This window comes from Phyllobates terribilis, unplaced genomic scaffold, assembly GCF_046119375.1.
Source record: "Phyllobates terribilis strain yellow unplaced genomic scaffold, ASM4611937v1 Scaffold_2__4_contigs__length_985480577, whole genome shotgun sequence".
Taxonomy (NCBI): Eukaryota; Metazoa; Chordata; class Amphibia; order Anura; family Dendrobatidae; genus Phyllobates; species Phyllobates terribilis.
The window spans coordinates 50,599,174-50,614,804 of record NW_027362762.1 but is presented as its reverse complement, the minus strand read 5'-3'; the positions used below and the strand labels follow the sequence as shown (position 1 = coordinate 50,614,804).

The following is a 15,631-nucleotide window of genomic DNA, read 5'->3' as shown; positions in this document are numbered from 1 at the left end:
CACCAACATTCTAGTAGATTGAGGGTTGAGGAAAGGATGGATTCTGGAAATATTTTTGAGTTGGAGACAGCAGGAGGTGGGGAACATACATGAAGTGCAGGAAAGAGGAGTTCAGATTTGTCCACATTGAGCTTCAGGAAGCGAGAGGAGGAGGAGGATATAACTGATAGACCTGCTGGGTTTCTGGGCAGCAGAGAGGTGACGTCTGGGTCAGAGAGATAGATCTGGGTGTCATCAGCGTATAGGTGGTCCTGGAAGCCATGGGACTTTGAGTTGTCCCAGGCCGAGAGTATAGATGGAGAAGATAAATCCATAAAGGAGTTAAAAGGATAAAAGCAGTAAATATGTTATTGCTGCACATACAAAGTAACACAGACATCAGAGGTGTGTATATGACCGGGAGCAGCGGCTGCAGATAACACGGTGTTGAGATGAGTAGATGTAAGAAGCTCCATGTGTCGAATACTAAATAGTTCTAAAGAAAGAGACCGGACTCTCAATATAGAAGTAACCGCATATAAAGGGAAACACCCCCCCATATCCAATACTCACCGCTGTGCTCATACTGAAAGCTTCCCCCACTGCCATCATTCATGTACATAAGATGGAGGAGCACAGCTAATGAGGGCACCCGACATAGAAAGAGCCCAAGGCACGTTTCGCATTGTTGCTTCTTCAGGGGGATAGTACATAGTGTCAGACTGCAGGTACAGTCAGCAGTCACATGACCACAGTTCCTCCAATAATGTCCGGTGGTCGCGGATAACGTCCAGGGGAGCGGTGCATGCTCACCTCACCGATTTTGGGTGGTGCCAGTGTGGTAGTACATCCTGGAATGTAAGGGGGTCACGATATCGGGCGCAGGGGCCGGGCCCTGGAGAATAAAAGGTCCTTCTGGTCCCTATGAGAAGATTAACGCTATTAAAGGGGCTATAAAATCCCTTTAAGGGCTCGTTCTAGTTTGAGCTTTTCAGGATCCGTGTGGGCACAAATCGACAAGTACCGCACATAATAACCGCCATATATATGGGACCCCCCAGGGCAGCGTGGACCATAAATACCATTAATTTATCATATTTTATGTTCTGGGTTCATTCTTGTAGGATTGTCCCCTTATAATGCAGCCGTCATTACTATATGTGCACACAGATGTCACATTTTATCCAATTATACCACCTGCAAAACAAAAAAAAAACTGGTGTTGAAGTGAAAGGGTTAAAGAGCCAGTTGTTCTTCCCGGAGAGGCGCGGGTCACGTGACCTGCTGCAGACGGAACCTTCCGCTCGGTGACTTCATTTCCCACCCGGATGGAATTAAACGTTACCCTGCTCTTTGTCCTTCCTTGATTGTCGTCCCCCGGTGTCCTTGGACAGCAGTAGCAGTTACTATGGGGTGGTTTGAGCTTCCAGACGAGGGCCGGGTGCTGCCGCCGCCATCGCTGGTGAACAGAGGCACCGTATACTTGGGCTTCCTCGGCTACTTGTCCGCCATCATCCACAACGCCATCAATCAGTATCCGGTGCTGCGGGCGGGTGAGACCGATATTGTCACACGGCGCCCCTATATCGGCCATTAGTGATTATACGGGCAGCCCTCACCGTGTAATGTCACCTCCCATATACACATATCCCAGGCCTCATACTGTGACAGTGCCCCCCCCCCATATACACAGTCTTCATACTGTACCCCAATACTGTGATAGTGCCCCCCATATATACTCAGTCCTCATACTGTATACTGTGATAGTGCCCCCCATATACACAGTCCTCATACTGTACCCCAATACTGTGATAGTGCCCCCCCATATACACAGTCCTCATACTGTACCCCAATACTGTGATAGTGCCCCCCATATACACAGTCATCATACTGTACCCCAATACTGTGATAGTGCCCCCCATATATACACAGTCCTCATACTGTATACTGATAGTGCCCCCCATATACACAGTCCTCATACTGTACCCCAATACTGTGATTGTGCCCCCCATATACACAGTCATCATACTGTACCCCAATACTGTGATAGTGCCCCCCATATATACAGTCCTCATACTGTACCCCCAATACTGTGATAGTGCCCCCCATATATACACAGTCCTCATACTGTATACTGTGATAGTGCCCCCATATACACCCAGGCATCATACTGTGATAGTGCCCCCCCATATACACAGTCCTCATACTGTACCCCAATACTGTGCTAGTGCCCCCCATAAACACCCAGGCCTCATACTGTGATAGTGCCCCCTATATACACAGTCCTCATACTGTACCCCAATACTGTGATAGTGTCCCCCCATATATACACAGTCCTCATACTGTGATAGTGCCCCCCCCCATATACACAGTCCTCACACTGTACCCCCAATACTGTGATAGTGCCCCCCATGTATACACAGTCCTCATACTGTATACTGTGATAGCGCCCCCATATACACCCAGGCGTCATACTGTGATAGTGCCCCCCCATATACACAGTCCTCATACTGTACCCGAATACTGTGATAGTGCCAACCATATATACACAGTCCTCATACTGTATACTGTGATAGTGCCAACCATATATACACAGTCCTCATACTGTACCCCCAATACTGTGATAGTGCCCCCCATATATACACAGTCTTCATACTGTATACTGTGATAGTGCCCCCATATACACCCAGGCGTCATACTGTGATAGTGCCCCCCCATATACACAGTCCTCATACTGTACCCCAATACTGTGATAGTGCCCCCCCCATATACACAGTCCTCATACTGTATACTGTGATAGTGCCCCCCATATACACCCAGGCCTCATACTGTGATGGTGCCCCCCATATACACCCAGGCCTCATACTGTGATAGTGCCCCCCATATACACCCAGGCCTCATACTGTATACTGTGATAGTGCCCCCCATATACCTAGTCCTCATACTGTACCCCCAATACTGTGATAGTGCCCCCCCATATACACAGTCCTCATACTGTACCTCAATACTGTGATAGTGCCCCCCATATACACTGTCCTCATACTGTATACTGTGATGGTGCCCCCCATATACACCCAGGTCTCACACTGTACCCCTGTACCCCCAATACTGTGACAGTGCCACCCCATGTAGACTCAGTCCTCATACTGTACCCCAATACTGTGATAGTGCCCCCCATATACACCCAGGCCTCATACTGTACCCCAATACTGTGATATTGCCCCCCATATACAGTACAGACCAAAAGTTTGGACACACCGACTCATTTAAAGATTTTTCTACATTTTCATGACTATGAAAATTGTACATTCACACTGAAGGCATCAAAACTATGAATTAACACATGTGGAACTATATACTTAACAAAAAAGTGTGAAACAACTGAAAATATGTCTTATATTCTTGGTTCTTCACAGTAGCCACCTTTTGCTTTGATGACTGCTTTGCACACTCTTGGCATTCTCTTGATGAGCTTCAAGGTAGTCACCGGAAATGGTTTTCACTTCACAGGTGTGCCCTGTCAGGTTTAATAAGAAGGATTTCTTGCCTTATAAAAGGGGTTGGGACCATCAGTTGTGTTGTGCAGAAGTCTAGTGGATACACAGCTGATAGTCCTAATGAATAGACTGTTAGAATTTGTATTATGGCAAGAAAAAAGCAGCTATGTAAAGAAAAACGAGTGGCCATCATTACTTTAAGAAATGAAGGTCAGTCAGTCCGAAAAATTGGGCAAACTTTGAAAGTGTCCCCAAGTGCAGTTGCAAAAACCATCAAGAGCTACAAAGAAACTGGCTCACATGAGGACCACCCCAGGAAAGGAAGACCAAGAGTCATCTCTGCTTCTGAGGATAAGTTTATCCGAGTCACCAGCCTCAGAAATCGCAGGTTAACAGCAGCTCAGATTAGAGACCAGGTCAATGCCACACAGAGTTCTAGCAGCAGACACATCTCTTCAACAACTGTTAAGAGGAGACTTTGTGCAGCAGGCCTTCATGGTAAAATAGCTGCTAGGAAACCACTGCTAAGGACAGGCAACAAGCAGAAGAGACTTGTTTGGGCTAAAGAACACAAGGAATGGAGATTAGACCAGTGGAAATCTGTGCTTTGGTCTGATGAGTCCAAATTTGAGATCTTTGGTTCCAACCACCGTGTCTTTGTGTGATGCAGAAAAGGTGAACGGATGGACTCTACATGCCTGGTTCCCACCGTGAAGCATGGAGGAGGAGGTGTGATGGTGTGGGGGTGCTTTGCTGGTGACACTGTTAGGGATTTATTCAAAATTGAAGGCATACTGAACAAGCATGGCTACCACAGCATCTTGCAGCGGCATACTATTCCATCCGGTTTGCGTTTAGTTGGACCATCATTTATTTTTCAACAGGACAATGACCCCAAACACACCTCCAGGCTGTGTAATGGCTATTTGACCAAGAAGGAGAGTGATGGGGTGCTACGCCAGATAACCTGGCATCCACAGTCACCAGACCTGAACCCAGTTGAGATGGTTTGGGGTGAGCTGGACCGCAGAGTGAAGGCAAAAGGGCCAACAAGTGCTAAGCATCTCTGGGAACTCCTTCAAGATTGTTGGAAGACCATTTCCGGTGACTACCTCTTGAAGCTCATCAAGAGAATGCCAAGTGTGCAAAGCAGTCATCAAAGCAAAAGGTGGCTACTTTGAAGAACCTAGAATATAAGACATATTTTCAGTTGTTTCACACTTTTTTGTTAAGTATATAATTCCACATGTGGTAATTCATAGTTTTGATGCCTTCAGTGTGAATGTACAATTTTCATAGTCATGAAAATACAGAAAAATCTTTAAATGAGAAGGTGTGTCCAAACTTTTGGTCTGTACTGTACACCCAGTCCTCATACTGTACCCCAATACTGTGATAGTGCCCCCCATATACACCCAGTCCTCATACTGTATACTGTGATAGTGCCCCCCATATATACACAGTCCTCATACTGTATACTGTGATAGTGCCCCCATGTACACCCAGGCATCATACTGTGATAGTGCCCCCCCCCCCCCATATACACAGTCCTCATACTGTACCCCAATACTGTGCTAGTGCCCCCCATATACACAGTCCTCATACTGTATTCTGTGATAGTGCCCCCCATATACACCCAGGCCTCATACTGTGATAGTGCCCCCCATATACACCCAGGCCTCATACTGTATACTGTGATAGTGCCCACCCATATACCCAGTCCTCATACTGTACCCCAATACTGTGATAGTGCCCACCCATATACCCAGTCCTCATACTGTACCCCAATACTGTGATAGTGCCACCCATATACACCCAGGCCTCATACTGTACCCCAATACTGTGATAGTGCCCCCCATATGCACAGTCCTCATACTGTACTCCCAATACTGATAGTGCCCCCCATATACACCCAGTCCTCATATTGTATACTGTGATAGTGCCCCCCCATATACGCAGTCCTCATACTGTACCTCAATACTGTGATAGTGCCCCCCATATACACTGTCCTCATACTGTATACTGTGATAGTGCCCCCCATATACACCGTCCTCATACTGTATACTGTGATGGTGCCCCCCATATACACCCAGGTCTCACACTGTACCCCTGTACTCCCAATACTGTGACAGTGCCCCCCATCTAGACCCAGTCCTCATACTGTACCCCAATACTGTGATATTGCCCCCCATATACACCCAGTCCTCATACTGTACCCCAATACTGTGATATTGCCCCCCATATACACAGTCCTCATACTGTACCCCCAATACTGTGATATTGCCCCCCATATACACATTCCTCATACTGTACCCCAATACTGTGATAGTGCCCCCCATATACACTGTCCTTATCTCATACTGTATACTGTGATAGTGCCCCCCATATGCACCGTCCTCATACTGTATACTGTGATGGTGCCCCCCATATACACCCAGGCCTCACACTGTACCTCCAATACTGTGATAGTGCCCCCCATATACACAGTCCTCATACTGTACCCCAATACTGTGATAGTGCCCCCCATATACACCTAGGCCTCACACTGTACCCCCAATACTGTGATAGTGTCCCCCCCATATACACTGTCCTCATACTGCACCCCAATACTGTGATAGTGCCCCCCAATATACACAGTCCTCATACTGTACCCCAATACTGTGATAGTGCCCCCCAATATACACAGTCCTCATACTGTACCCCAATACTGTGATAGTGCCCCCCATATACACAGTCCTCATACTGTGATAGTGCCCCCATCTACACCCAGTCTTCATACTGTACACCAATACTGTGATAGTGTCCCCCATATACACAGTCCTCATACTGTACCCCAATACTGTGATAGTGCCCACCATCTACACCCAGTCCGTATACTGTGATAGTGCCCCCCATCTATACGCAGTCCTCATACTGTACCCCCAATACTGTGATGCCCCCCATATACACCCAGTCCTCATACTGTACCCCAATACTGTGATGGTGCCCTCCTATATACACAGTCCTCATACTGTACCCCCAATACTGTGATAGTGCCCCCTATATACACAGTCCTCATACTGTGCCCCAATACTGATGGTGCCCCCCATATACACCCAGTCCTCATACTGTACCCCAATACTGTGATAGTGCCCCCCATATACACCCAGTCCTCATATTGTACCCCTGCAACATCTGATGGGACAGATACCCTAATATCACCATGTCACCCCCATATATTATTACTGATACCCCAATCCTGCATATGAGCATTTCACCCGATTTACTTGGAGCTGGTGGTAGGAAGACACCCCAATATTATCACTGTATTGCTGGCAGTGTAAGACGCACACCCAAATATTACATGCATCTCACAAAATTAGAATATCATCAAAAAGTTAATTTATTTCAGTTCTTCAATACAAAAAGTGAAACTCCTATATTATATACAGTCATTACACACAGAGTGATCTATTATATAGAGTCATTACACACAGAGGGATCTATTATATAGAGTCATTACACACAGAGCGATCTATTATATAGAGTCATTACACAGAGAGTGATCTATTATATAGAGTCATTACACACAGAGTGATCTATTATATAGAGTCATTACACACAGAGGGATCTATTATATAGAGTCATTACACACAGAGTGATCTATTATATAGAGTCATTACACACAGAGGGATCTATTATATAGAGTCATTACACACAGAGGGATCTATTATATAGAGTCATTACACACAGAGGGATCTATTATATAGAGTCATTACACGCAGATGGATCTATTATGTAGAGTCATTACACGCAGATGGATCTATTATGTAGAGTCATTACACGCAGAGGGATCTATTATATAGAGTCATTACACGCAGAGGGATCTATTATATAGAGTCATTACACGCAGAGGGATCTATTATATAGAGTCATTACACGCAGAGGGATCTATTATATAGAGTCATTACACGCAGAGGGATCTATTATATAGAGTCATTACACGCAGAGGGATCTATTATATAGAGTCATTACACGCAGAGGGATCTATTATATAGAGTCATTACACGCAGAGGGATCTATTATATAGAGTCATGACACGCAGAGGGATCTATTATATAGAGTCATTACACGCAGAGGGATCTATTATGTAGAGTCATTACACGCAGAGGGATCTATTATGTAGAGTCATTACACGCAGAGGGATCTATTATGTAGAGTCATTACACGCAGAGGGATCTATTATGTAGGGTCATTACACGCAGAGGGATCTATTATGTAGGGTCATTACACGCAGAGGGATCTATTATGTAGGGTCATTACACGCAGAGGGATCTATTATGTAGGGTCATTACACGCAGAGGGATCTATTATGTAGGGTCATTACACGCAGAGGGATCTATTATGTAGGGTCATTACACGCAGAGGGATCTATTATGTAGGGTCATTACACGCAGAGGGATCTATTATGTAGGGTCATTACACGCAGAGGGATCTATTATGTAGGGTCATTACACGCAGAGGGATCTATTATGTAGGGTCATTACACGCAGAGGGATCTATTATGTAGGGTCATTACACGCAGAGGGATCTATTATGTAGGGTCATTACACGCGGAGGGATCTATTATGTAGGGTCATTACACGCGGAGGGATCTATTATGTAGGGTCATTACACGCGGAGGGATCTATTATGTAGGGTCATTACACGCGGAGGGATCTATTATGTAGGGTCATTACACGCGGAGGGATCTATTATGTAGGGTCATTACACGCGGAGGGATCTATTATGTAGGGTCATTACACGCGGAGGGATCTATTATGTAGGGTCATTACACGCGGAGGGATCTATTATGTAGGGTCATTACACGCGGAGGGATCTATTATGTAGGGTCATTACACGCGGAGGGATCTATTATGTAGGGTCATTACACGCGGAGGGGTCTATTATGTAGGGTCATTACACGCGGAGGGGTCTATTATGTAGGGTCATTACACGCGGAGGGGTCTATTATGTAGGGTCATTACACGCGGAGGGGTCTATTATGTAGGGTCATTACACGCGGAGGGGTCTATTATGTAGGGTCATTACACGCGGAGGGGTCTATTATGTAGGGTCATTACACGCGGAGGGGTCTATTATGTAGGGTCATTACACGCGGAGGGGTCTATTATGTAGGGTCATTACACGCGGAGGGGTCTATTATGTAGGGTCATTACACGCGGAGGGGTCTATTTCCAGTGTTTATTTCTGTTAATGTTGATGATTACAGCTTACAGCCAATGAAAACACACAAGTCATTATCTCAGTAAATTAGAATAATTAACAAAAAAACACCTGTAAAAGCTTCCTATGCGTTTAAAAAGGTCACTTAGTCTGTTTCAGTAGGCTCCACAATCATGGGGAAGACTGCTGACTTGACAGATGTCCAGAAGGCAGTCACTGACACACTCCACAAGGTCCCAGAGTCTGGAGGAAGAGTGGAGAGGACACAATCCAAGCTGCTGGGGGTCTAGTGTGAAGTGTCCACAATCAGTGATGGTTTGGGGGGCCATGTCATCTGCTGGTGTAGGTCCACTGTGTTTTATCAAGACCAAAGTCAGCGCAGCCGTCTATCAGGACATTTTACAGCACTTCATGCTTCCCTCTGCCCACAAGCTTTATGGAGATGGAAATGTCATTCTCCAGCAGGACTTGGCCCCTGTCCACACTGCCAAAAGTACCAATACCTGGTTTACACACAACAGTATCACTGTGCTTGATTGTCAGCAAACTCGCCTGACCTTAACCCCATAGAGGATCTATTATAGAGAATCTATGGGGTATTGTCAAGAGGAAGATGAGAGACCCCAGACTCAACAATGCAGACGAGCTGAAGGCTGCTATCAAAGCCACCTGGGCTTCCATAACACCTCAGCAGCCACAGGCTGATCCCTCCATGCCACATTGCCGCATTGAATCAGTAATTGATGCAAAAGGAGCCGCGACCAAGTATTGAGGCATTTACTGAACAGACAATTCGGATTTTAAAATCATTTTTCAAGCTGTTGTTATAAAGTATTCTAATTTACTGAGATAATGACTTTTGTGTTTTCATTGGCTGTAAGCCATAATCATCAACATTAACAGAAATAAACACTTGAAATAGATCCCTCTGTGTGTAATGACTCTATATAATAGATCCCTCTGTGTGTAATGACTCTATATAATAGATCCCTCTGTGTGTAATGACTCTATATAATAGATCCCTCTGTGTGTAATGACTCTATATAATAGATCCCTCTGTGTGTAATGACTCTATATAATAGATCCCTCTGTGTGTAATGACTCTATATAATAGATCCCTCTGTGTGTAATGACTCTATATAATAGATCCCTCTGCGTGTAATGACTCTATATAATAGATCCCTCTGCGTGTAATGACTCTATATAATAGATCCCTCTGCGTGTAATGACTCTATATAATAGATCCCTCTGTGTGTAATGACTCTATATAATAGATCCCTCTGTGTGTAATGACTCTATATAATAGATCCCTCTGTGTGTAATGACTCTATATAATAGATCCCTCTGTGTGTAATGACTCTATATAATAGATCCCTCTGTGTGTAATGACTCTATATAATAGATCCCTCTGTGTGTAATGACTCTATATAATAGATCCCTCTGTGTGTAATGACTCTATATAATAGATCCCTCTGTGTGTAATGACTCTATATAATAGATCCCTCTGTGTGTAATGACTCTATATAATAGATCCCTCTGTGTGTAATGACTCTATATAATAGATCCCTCTGTGTGTAATGACTCTATATAATAGATCCCTCTGTGTGTAATGACTCTATATAATAGATCCCTCTGTGTGTAATGACTCTATATAATAGATCCCTCTGCGTGTAATGACTCTATATAATAGATCCCTCTGCGTGTAATGACTCTATATAATAGATCCCTCTGTGTGTAATGACTCTATATAATAGATCCCTCTGTGTGTAATGACTCTATATAATAGATCCCTCTGTGTGTAATGACTCTATATAATAGATCCCTCTGTGTGTAATGACTCTATATAATAGATCCCTCTGTGTGTAATGACTCTATATAATAGATCCCTCTGTGTGTAATGACTCTATATAATAGATCCCTCTGTGTGTAATGACTCTATATAATAGATCCCTCTGTGTGTAATGACTCTATATAATAGATCCCTCTGTGTGTAATGACTCTATATAATAGATCCCTCTGCGTGTAATGACTATAATAGATCCCTCTGCGTGTAATGACTCTATATAATAGATCCCTCTGCGTGTAATGACTCTATGTAATAGATCCCTCTGTGTGTAATGACTCTATGTAATAGATCCCTCTGCGTGTAATGACTCTATATAATAGATCCCTCTGCGTGTAATGACTCTATATAATAGATCACTCTGTGTGTAATGACTATATAATAGATCCCTCTGCGTGTAATGACCCTATATAATAGATCACTCTGTGTAATGACTCTATATAATAGATCCCTCTGTGTGTAATGACTCTATATAATAGATCCCTCTGTGTGTAATGACTCTGTATAATAGATCCCTCTGTGTGTAATGACTCTATATAATAGATCCCTCTGTGTGTAATGACTCTATATAATAGATCCCTCTGTGTGTAATGACTCTATATAATAGATCACTCTGTGTGTAATGACTCTATATAATAGATCCCTCTGTGTGTAATGACTCTATATAATAGATCACTGTGTGTAATGACTCTATATAATAGATCCCTCTGTGTGTAATGACTCTATATAATAGATCACTCTGTGTGTAATGACTCTGTATAATAGATCCCTCTGTGTGTAATGACTGTCTATAATAGATCCCTCTGTGTGTAATGACTCTATATAATAGATCACTCTGTGTGTAATGACTCTGTATAATAGATCCCTCTGTGTGTAATGACTCTATATAATAGATCCCTCTGTGTGTAATGACTCTATATAATAGATCCCTCTGTGTGTAATGACTCTGTATAATAGATCCCTCTGTGTGTAATGACTCTGTATAATAGATCCCTCTGTGTGTAATGACTGTATATAATATAGGAGTTTCACTTTTTGCATTGAAGAACTGAAATAAATTTACTTTTTGATGATATTCTAATTTAGTGAGATGCACCTGTATATTGCCATACTACACTGTGCGGCAGACACTCGCAGTCCTATACCTTATATACAGGGTGTTTGTCCACAATCTAATGCTCGGGCCAGCTGAGAACGAACACTGATATAGGGGCACCCCATTATGTGGTGCTGCGCTGAGGGAGGACAGGGACCCCAATATAATGCTGCAGTTTATTGTGGACCCCTGGTGTTACAGTGCATCAGCTGTGACGCTTCTCTTCTTGTCCTCTGTATACCAGGTGTTCACCGCCAGATCCTCTACACCACCATCGGGGTCTTCATCGGGTACCACATGACCAAATACGAGAACTACAAATACGCCAAGAAGGATCGGGAACTATTTGACTACATCAGACGCCATCCTGAGATCCTGCCACATAAGGGTACGGCCGCTGCTCCTCTCACCTGGTCGGGTACAGATTGCTTCTCTGCTTAGGACAATACTGCTGTAACCCCAACAAACCGGCCATGGGATTCGCCAGGCGGCTTAAACCTCGGCTTGTCCGAAGCGGCCGACCACATGATAACGAAGCGTGACCGTTCCGATCACAGACCGCGGCCTTCACACGGCTCCTCACTGCCCTTTCGCCCATATGGGTGACTTTATTTCTAAGTCCACATCAGCACAGCTGAGCTTCTTATTTTGCGCGACGTTGTAGCTTTGAATGACATCAGTCACTTTATTATATAATGCACTGAAAAAAGGGGAAAAAAAACCTCCTCCCAGGTGAGATGTGATGGCGAAGAAAAAAAAAAACTCCTTCAATTCCACCTTTGTTTTTTTCGGGGTATTGCTTTTACGTCGTTTATTGCGCGGTAAAAAAATAATAATTTGGAAACTTTCAACAGGTCAGTAGATAGACAGCCGCAGCCGTCTCACAAGGTTTTATTTGTTTAATTTTAGTGGTTTAAAAAAAATTCAGAATCTTATAAAGAATAATAAAAAAAAAAAAGGATAACTTTGTTTCTGTTGACATTTTCGGAGACCCGATAATTCTGTATTTTTCCGTTTGTGGAGCTCGGAGGAAGGAGATGCTTTTTGGCGCTCTGAAATGATGTTTTTATTGATATCATTTTGGGGTACATATGCTGCGGCACGGCTGTATATAGCACAGGCCATCAGACGATCGCATCTTCAAGTCCCCTAACAATAACGGTGAAAAGTAAAAAAAAAAAAAAAAAAAACACAAGTTAGAACCACCCTTCTTTTCCCCCATTAAAAATAAAGACTAAAAAATACACATTATTATTAATTTTATAAATGTTATTATTTATTTTAAATTATTTATTAAATGTATTATTTATTATTAATTAAATGTATATTATTACATTTATTAAATGTTATTATTTTATTAATATAATTTATTATATTTTTACACATTATCGCAGCATTCCGAAAAGTCCAGTCTGTCAAATGATAAAAGCTAATGCCGCTCATGTGGGCCGTGCGGTGGCTCAGTGGGTAGCACTGTTGCTTTGCAGCGCTGGGTTCGAATCCTTCCAAGGACGATATCTGCAAGGAGTTTGGAGTGATGATGATGATGATGATGATGATGTCGTCTGTAAAACACTCTGTACCCGAGTAAAATACATAATTAACACATGTTCAGTCTTATTCTCACACATGATTCATATTCTATTTTTTTTTATTTAGAGGCAAGATTGATGGCGGAAGTCAACGAGAAATTCACTCCTGTTCGTTAGCTGAAGCTCTGCCGCCATCCTGCCGTACGGTCCCCACTTCTGACGAACGAGGAGTCTAAAGTCTTGTGTGAAATATCTTCTGTGAAAATAAAATATTTAGAATTTTGACTGTTAAACTTGTGACTGATGAAGATTTATTAACACAGGATAATACAGGGTGTAATTCCGGATCAGTAATGTAATGTATGTACACAGTGACTGCACCAGCAGAATAGTGAGTGCAGCTCTGGAGTATAATACAGGATGTAACTCAGGATCAGTAATGTAATGTATGTACACAGTGACTGCACCAGCAGAATAGTGAGTGCAGCTCTGGAGTATAATACAGGATGTAACTCAGGATCAGCAATGTAATGTATGTACACAGTGACTGCACCAGCAGAATAGTGAGTGCAGCTCTGGAGTATAATACAGGATGTAACTCAGGATCAGCAATGTAATGTATGTACACAGTGACTGCACCAGCAGAATAGTGAGTGCAGCTCTGGAGTATAATACAGGATGTAACTCAGGATCAGTAATGTAATGTATGTACACAGTGACTGCACCAGCAGAATAGTGAGTGCAGCTCTGGAGTATAATACAGGATGTAACTCAGGATCAGTAATGTAATGTATGTACACAGTGACTGCACCAGCAGAATAGTGAGTGCAGCTCTGGAGTATAATACAGGATGTAACTCAGGATCAGTAATGTAATGTATGTACACAGTGACTGCACCAGCAGAATAGTGAGTGCAGCTCTGGAGTATAATACAGGAGGTAACTCAGGACCAGTACAGGTTCAGTAATGTAATGTATGTACACAGTGACTGCACCAGCAGAATAGTGAGTGCAGCTCTGGAGTATAATACAGGATGTAACTCAGGATCAGTAATGTATGTACACAGTGACTGCACCAGCAGAATAGTGAGTGCAGCTCTGGAGTATAATACAGGATGTAACTCCGGATCAGTAATGTAATGTATGTACACAGTGACTGCACCAGCAGAATAGTGAGTGCAGCTCTGGAGTATAATACAGGATGTAACTCAGGATCAGTAATGTAATGTATGTACACAGTGACTGCACCAGCAGAATAGTGAGTGCAGCTCTGGAGTATAATACAGGATGTAACTCAGAATCAGTAATGTAATGTATGTACACAGTGACTGCACCAGCAGAATAGTGAGTGCAGCTCTGGAGTATAATACAGGAGGTAACTCAGGACCAGTACAGGTTCAGTAATGTAATGTATGTACACAGTGACTGCACCAGCAGAATAGTGAGTGCAGCTCTGGAGTATAATACAGGATGTAACTCAGGATCAGTAATGTATGTACACAGTGACTGCACCAGCAGAATAGTGAGTGCAGCTCTGGAGTATAATACAGGATGTAACTCCGGATCAGTAATGTAATGTATGTACACAGTGACTGCACCAGCAGAATAGTGAGTGCAGCTCTGGAGTATAATACAGGATGTAACTCAGGATCAGTAATGTAATGTATGTACACAGTGACTGCACCAGCAGAATAGTGAGTGCAGCTCTGGAGTATAATACAGGATGTAACTCAGGATCAGTAATGTAATGTATGTACACAGTGACTGCACCAGCAGAATAGTGAGTGCAGCTCTGGAGTATAATACAGGAGGTAACTCAGGACCAGTACAGGTTCAGTAATGTAATGTATGTACACAGTGACTGCACCAGCAGAATAGTGAGTGCAGCTCTGGAGTATAATACAGGATGTAACTCAGGATCAGTAATGTATGTACACAGTGACTGCACCAGCAGAATAGTGAGTGCAGCTCTGGAGTATAATACAGGATGTAACTCCGGATCAGTAATGTAATGTATGTACACAGTGACTGCACCAGCAGAATAGTGAGTGCAGCTCTGGAGTATAATACAGGATGTAACTCAGGATCCGTAATGTAATGTATGTACACAGTGACTGCACCAGCAGAATAGTGAGTGCAGCTCTGGAGTATAATACAGGAGGTAACTCAGGATCCGTAATGTAATGTATGTACACAGTGACTCCACCAGCAGAATAGTGAGTGCAGCTCTGGAGTATAATACAGGATGTAATGCAGGATCAGTAATGTAATGTATGTACACAGTGACTGCACCAGCAGAATAGTGAGTGCAGCTCTGGAGTATAATACAGGATGTAACTCAGGATCCGTAATGTAATGTATGTACACAGTGACTGCACCAGCAGAATAGTGAGTGCAGCTCTGGAGTATAATACAGGAGGTAACTCAGGATCAATACAGGATCAGTAATGTAATGTATGTACACAGTGACTGCACCAGCA

General features: G+C 43.2%; 1 protein-coding gene across 1 annotated transcript; it reads left to right on the top strand.

The window, feature by feature from the left end:
- Nucleotides 1–1,285: 1,285 nt before the first annotated feature.
- NDUFC2 (NADH:ubiquinone oxidoreductase subunit C2) lies at nucleotides 1,286–13,445 on the top strand. The gene is made up of 3 exons (XM_073669614.1): nucleotides 1,286–1,532; nucleotides 11,865–12,008; nucleotides 13,280–13,445. The coding sequence occupies exons 1-3, from the start codon at nucleotides 1,388–1,390 to the stop codon at nucleotides 13,327–13,329; spliced, it is 339 nt and encodes a 112-aa protein (XP_073525715.1). The 5' UTR covers nucleotides 1,286–1,387; the 3' UTR covers nucleotides 13,330–13,445.
- The last annotated feature ends 2,186 nt before the right edge of the window (nucleotides 13,446–15,631 follow it).